This window comes from Pterocles gutturalis, unplaced genomic scaffold (assembly GCF_000699245.1).
Source record: "Pterocles gutturalis isolate BGI_N339 unplaced genomic scaffold, ASM69924v1 scaffold2771, whole genome shotgun sequence".
In the NCBI taxonomy this organism is placed as follows: Eukaryota; Metazoa; Chordata; class Aves; order Pterocliformes; family Pteroclidae; genus Pterocles; species Pterocles gutturalis.
Genome location: NW_010097480.1, coordinates 1,797 through 8,713, shown reverse-complemented (window position 1 = coordinate 8,713; position 6,917 = coordinate 1,797). Strand labels below are relative to the sequence as shown.

General features: G+C 39.4%; 1 protein-coding gene across 1 annotated transcript in view; it reads right to left on the bottom strand.

The window, feature by feature from the left end:
- The window catches only part of LOC104461966 (lysosomal amino acid transporter 1 homolog), a 12,160-nt gene extending 7,418 nt beyond the window's left edge, over positions 1–4,742 (bottom strand). Inside the window, exons 1-4 of the mRNA XM_010073758.1 lie at positions 4,561–4,742; positions 3,185–3,314; positions 2,274–2,364; positions 413–537 (exon numbers count right to left, since the gene is read on the bottom strand). Of these exons, the coding sequence (XP_010072060.1) occupies positions 413–537; positions 2,274–2,364; positions 3,185–3,314; positions 4,561–4,742 (528 nt within the window). The remainder of the gene's footprint in view (positions 1–412; positions 538–2,273; positions 2,365–3,184; positions 3,315–4,560) is intronic.
- Positions 4,743–6,917: the final 2,175 nt, after the last annotated feature.

Below are 6,917 nucleotides of genomic sequence, written 5' to 3'. Positions count from 1 at the left end.
GAATTGCGAGAGCGGCCTTGGAGCTTGCCTGCTGAAATGACAGCAGCAGCAGGTACAATTGTAGTTTTCCACTTTTATTGATTTCGCTTGGACTCTGTAGTCTCTACATGGATGTCTATAGAGTCTGACACAAGCAGAAAGACAACACGTACACATGGTCTATCGCAGAGCAGCACATCCTAATGACCCGAGGGACAGAACAAGCCCGAAACACAGGAAGCTGCTAAAAGTAGCAATTTTATAACTTCTTTATTTTGCAGTGTATTTTCTGTAGTCAAAACATTCACATTGAGCCATGTCTATGATTTTTAAATCATTGTTAAAAACATCATCCAAATTTCTTTAAAGCTCAGATCTTTTCAAGACACTTTTGGGTCGGATTTTTTTGGAATGGAAGCAGGCAAGAACTTACATTACTTCTTTCGATTCCTGTACTCCGGTCTTGGTTTCTCAGTAACAGCAGGCAGAGTAAAATAACACACAGTCCTATCCACACCATGATCCAGGTTATACAGAAATTCTTCAGGCTTTTGCTGCCTAGAATGACGTACAAACGAATTAGCTAAAAAATAACATCTGATGTTGATTTGAGGTTACTTTTTGTTTGCAATATAAATACGTAAATTTAAAGGTACAATTTCATGTATCTTTTTCTTGGCAGCAATGTAAGCCCACCTCTTCCTTCTGGGCTCTGTGCCCATCCCTGCTCACTATCATAGTTGTGCTCTGTCTTTGTGCAACAATGGAGGGGAGCAGTGCAGGAACAGGAGGGAACTGCTTAAATAGACAATTCTACCAAGAGAGAAAACTTTTGTGCTCGATTAATCTCTTATGTTAGCTCCTAATAGTTTACTACGAAATAACAGCTGGTAAACAGAAAACTGATAAGTAGAATAGAATGTAACAGTTTCTTTCAACACATCTTGATTAAAAACTGCAAAAGCAAGGATATTTGAAAGTTCAATTAACAAAAAACCGATAAATACATCATCTAAGTGCTGTGCTGGACCCGTGTCTATGTCCATGGTTAGCTCGATATCAAGCCTCACCAAGACTCACATATTCAAAGACACAGACTCCATCTAGCAAGTCTCCACAGACACCTACAAGACAATATGCAAAACGCAGACAAGCCTACAGAACTCGGGAGCTGCGTTTTCTGTACCTACAAGATGCTGGTAAAGTCCTGCGGTCACTGTCACCAGTGGAACAAACTGCTGTACGGCATTAGTAAGCCTACTCTAAAGACCCGTAGTCTTAATAACACAGAAAAACTGACCAACTTGTCTGGGGTAACTGCTCCAGGACTGGGTATGGAAAAGCCTCTCGCACGGCTGTAATCACGGTACCACTCCTCCCTCCCCAGCCACGCAAACCAGTGAGCTGAAACAGACACTGGCAGTTAAACGCACAAAAGCCCGTGTTCGTTTCCAAGGGCAGGCAGCAGGAAGGAAATCTCTTCAGCACTGACCTATCTCCAGGTTTATTATCAGTTCCATATTGAATGAATCTGCTTTATCCCTATTTAGTCTGCCGGGCAGGCATCTGGTTTACTTCAGCTTTTTGTTACCTCTGCTGCACCATGATGTTCTTTGATAATTTCCTTTTTTTTTAGATTGATGAGTTAATGTTTTTTATTTTGATACAATGTGAAGAGAGCTTTCTGTCCGCCACTTAGTCAAAACAGTAGTCCATCGGCAGGCTGAATACCACAACTACTGCCAGGATTTTATGAAGCACAACTCAAGTAACTTCATTCCCCTTGAATGTGCTTTTTAACTGTATGTATCAAAACAGGACACACGAAGATGGCAAGATATTTTATGCTATAAGCAAATAAAGTCAGGTTTCAATCAACATGGGGGAAACTAACTGAACCACACAAAGAAATAATGCTTCCTTTCAATTTATACATATATTTGGGTAGCTGTAAGCAGATAGTAAAACCATGGAGGAAGTTAAACTATGGAACCAGATTCCACAAAATTACTGCATTTCGTATGTCTATATAAACTGAAAGTACTACATGGAAAATATTTACAGATATTATCTGGGAAAGCAAAGAGAAAGGCAGAAAGGCAGAGAAGAGAAAGGGCAGGATTTTCACAAGAGCCTGAGAAAATCGGAGGCAATAGGCCTAACAACTTCAACCTGCACCGGTGCACTCTGTATTTTCATCCCTCTGACAAAAATGTATTTAAATGCTATAGAAGATATCAAAGTAAAGAGTGTGCTACATCATGGAGAAGATTTAAATTGTTGCAAAACCTTACATTTTGTCATCTGCTGATTCTTGAGCTTGTAGTAGACAAATTGTGAGATCATAATTATATCCATGTTAACATAAAAAATGGCAGTGACAACCTGAAAGAGAAGATACATTTGCTTGGTCAGTATCCAACCTTAACTGCACGGAAATTTTGCTTCATAATCACAATGTGAATGACAAATACCAAAGCGCTGCCAAAAAAGAAAAAAATAAAGAGTTTCCAGTACAAAGCAGGTTAGGCTGCTGCAGATGAACACAGTGTAAAGCTTACGCAACGGGGACCTGCTGACACAATCACAAAAGCTGCTCATTTTCCAGGAGGCACAGCACAAATTCCTACCTGGGCAGACTGAGAAATCCTTCCTGCCCAGAAGCTCAAGTCTGCTCCACCTAGTTTCCCAGCTTTGGAAGCTATTAATCTTACTCAGAGCCTCTTCCCTCAACAAGACAAAACTGACCTTTTCTCTTCCCCTTTTCATACTGGGGAGCTGGATGGTTAGTGCTACACGCTAAGCTGTGAAAGAGAAGACAACTCTGTCTACCCTTGGGTCCACCTCCAGCTTGATCTGTTACAAGCTAAACACCCCAAATTCCTTCCAGCCCTATTTGCTCTGCAAGCCTACTTTGAAGCTGAAACTTAACTGCAAATTCCCCACGTCATTAATCACTGAGTAACACCCAGTGAGTCTCTCCAAATGTTAATTACAAGTGTGAAATCATTCCTATAACACAGAACAAGATCAACGTAAATATTTGGGAAACTATGACTTTTTTATGGATGGTGGATGAGTGAACAGAACACAAAACCATTTTCTTTCCCAGCACATACTTCACTGTGCAATATTAAGTTAACCTAGAGTTTAAAGAGACAGTTTGAAAAGAATAAATCAAAAAGTAGGAATATTGACAGATTACCTGGATTGGCAGTTGATTTGTTAAATAGCAGCCTACAAAATTTGTAAGATCTCCAGCTATCCAACACAGCAGAAAGCCCAAAGACAGCGCTTGATCCACTCTTCCATTCTGACAGGCAATGTAAATTTGACTGGCACAAATTCCAGAAGTAATTGTAAAATAGCGTAAGCAAAAAATGTTTAATAAGCTCAGAAGTACATTTTTCAAAATCCAAAGAAAAGATTAAAACTCTAACCACAAGAGACCTATCACAGCAATACTCCACTTAGCTTTTGAAGAACTCAGGATCACTATAGCTCACCATGTCTTACTCTAACATCACAAAAGGCTCAATCACAACCTCATTACTGCTTGCATGTGCTCCTTTTTTGTGGCCTGCACTGAAATACTATTTTCTGGACACCAGAACTATGTCATAAGCATTTTTTATTTGTCTGCTATAAATACCTGCCTTTAAAACACTGAAATAAGAAAACCTGTTATTTATCATAGAAGGGCTAAGAACAAACAAAGCCTCTGACAGTGCAGTTGACAACTACACTTATGCCTCTAAATTGGAGAACTGTTATTCAGATTCACAATGGGGACTACGAAGCAATCCCAAACGTGAGTCCATTAGACCTATCTTGATGAATTCCATGCTCACTAAGATGACAGTTTTAATGTAAAGTCCCCCTTTCAACTAATATTTCAACTAATATTTCTGAAGCTCCACAGCTGACTGAGAGTGGTTTTATTTTGCTTGATTTCCACAGCCCTTTTACTAGTTCAGTAAATTATATCCCTGTATGGGGACAGCCTTTGGAGTCAATCCCATTTTGTTTCAGGCATTTCCACCTGCTGGGAGCATTTCTACTTTTCCTTTGTCATCTCCTCCCTACGTATTTGAAACCCGAACCCAGTGCCAGGGACCAAACAGCAACTGATTTAGCACTACTGAAGCGCTAACTCACGTGCTGCTTCCGACCTTTTCTCAACCCAAATGTCACTGGCAGGAGCCAGCACAACAGTACTGGGGACATGGCATGTGGCTTAAATAAACACCGCGCCAGCTTCTGCTGCAAGTGTGCCTGCGTGTGCACGCACATCTCAGGGTGGAGGAGATAAGAAGGAAGAGGTGATTTATTCTCATTTGCTCTAAGTGGCAGAGATTAGTGTCAAGTCAGTACAACGGAACAGTACATCAAGCTCATTTGTCAACCACCAAATATTGTTGCAAACATGAACAACACGCTTCTCTGGCATATTATATCTGTATTATGCAGATAGAGAAACATATACAAGATAAAATTTTTTTAAAAGGCAGCTTTTGAGAAAGGCTGCAGGCAATATTACTCATGTTTGAATCTGAGGACTGCTTAAGACTTTAAACTTACGGTAGTGCAGCAAACAGAAAACAGACAATGGAAATCAGTCCTATGACAACGCTCCAGTACTCCCACGCATTCTCGACACATTCTTCCAGGAGATGCCAAATCCACGGTGTTCCATTTATGCACAATCTCCTATTCTCTATTCGGGAGATATTGAGAGCATGTGTATACAGCTGAGAAGCCATCGTTCCTGGACCGAGATTCAATTTCAGAAGTTTATTTCTGCCTCCGTTTTTACCCCATGCAAATCCGCAAATCCGTTTACCAGTGCTGAATATCCTCTGTGAAAAGCCCTCTGCATCCAGACGGATGCTTGATACCACAGTTATTTCCAATCTCATAAAGGAACCTGCCAAATTCAAAGAAATAAATACAGGCAGTGTGAATAAGACATTAACTGTACAATGCTTGCTTATATTTATTGCTTACAGAAGAGAAGTTAGACTTCCAAGAAAGAAAAATACTTTGTGGTCTCATTGCATTCATTAGCTCTTGACAAATATGCAACACTCCAGATTTATGTCACTGTAGCATTGTAGTTTGAGGTTGTGTTAGACGGAGACTGCCAGTTACGCTGAGGTGCCAGCAAGCTGCTACGGGGTAAAGTCAACCAAGCAATTTATTTGCACTTAAGACCAAAACTCTGATTTTCATGTTCAACATCATGCCAATAAAGTAACAGTACTTTCTTTAATGGTACTAGCCCAGATTCTGAACACTCTACTCATGAAACATAAACATAACGTTGCTTTCTATGCAACTAACTTCAGGATAATGTAATGAATAAGAAGTCACTTACGACTGAGATTCCAGAAGAGCTCAAAGGTCTCCTTGATCTAGGTAGCTCATCAGACTAACAAGTGATTCGTACAGTGTCCAAACAGTTGTGTTATTTAATACTCCTGAGCAAAGACAGAAAGCGTGAGAAACTTGCACAAAGCAAATGTAGGGTACTCCCATCCCCAACATCCCCAGAATGAAACATCATAGTACAGTTCGGCTTAAATTTTGAAGCAAGGGAGGGTTGGGTTTGACCTTTAAAAATATTTGATTGTAGCTGGTTATAATAATTCTGGACATTTTTTGTTCCTGTTAAAATATCCATCCTCTTTGAAATGTCAGTATTTACTTAGAAGGCTAACTACTACAAAACAGAAGAAAATTTTAACAACAATGCAGAATTAACTAATACTATTCCTTGAAACTTCCTGCTAACAAAAACCAGCTGAGTTCCCATTCATTTTCATGACAATTTAAGTCCTCTGAAGGTTAATAATTCCTCATACAGAGGAGTCCTAAATCAGCTAGCTATTAAGGAAAAAAGCCAGAGCAAATCACTGTTTAAAAAAAACCAACAAAAAAAAAAAGTACTATACTAGTAGGTTCACCTGTTTAGTATTTAAAGCCAGATGTAGAACCAGTAACAAGAAATGCTGAAATTTTCTAAGACCATCTGGAACATCTCAGATGCACAGCAAATTCAGAAAACAGGAAGAAGTAAATACTGAGGTATAAGAGCATCCCCCTAGAAGTGAAAAAAGTTATTTATTATCTCACAAACAACAGTCCCCAAAGGCCTGATGTTTGTGGCTGGGATCTTTGATGTTCTTCACTCCATACACAGGAGGACAGGGCTTGGAAGGGCTGGCAACACATCCTCTCTGCAATGTGACTGGTTGGAGCTACCCTCGTTATCCATCAAACTACTTTCAAATCTTGATGGAGTTTCACAAAGTTTGTTGTCATTGAACATCTTTCACTGTGAAGTTCGGACTCACTTTGCTAGTCATCGAGAAACCTGCTTTTTCCTTTCGTGAGACTTCAGGTATCTGCGGTGCTGGAACAAGTTTTCTGCAGAAACCAGCTGCCTCTCAAGAGAACTGTCATCATTGTACCTAAACCAAATAAACGATAAAAAAAGAACATGCATTCATACACTGAGAACTGACCGTAGCCTATTAGATGTATTCAGCTGATACTGGTGAAGGTATTAGACTTTGTAGCCGCCTTTGAAAATAATTTTTAAAGTTAAAAAAAAAAGTTGTGAGTAATGTTTCAAGTAAGGTTTCCCATTCTTGTACTCTGCAGCCATGTAGGGACTTACCACCCACTAAAAAGGGAGAAATATCAAAGCACACACTGTACTTAGGCAAGCGTTAGGCATGAACTTTCAACCATCATTCGTAAACACAGTAACAAAAACCTAACACATTTTATTAAGCTTCATCCCAAAATGCCCATTTCAAGATTAATAAAATGTCAGATGTAAAAAAAAAAAAAAAAAAAATTGAAAGATTGAACACGGTATTTTAAAACCATGTCTGAAAAATTAGGTTTAACATGGTATTTAAAACCATGCA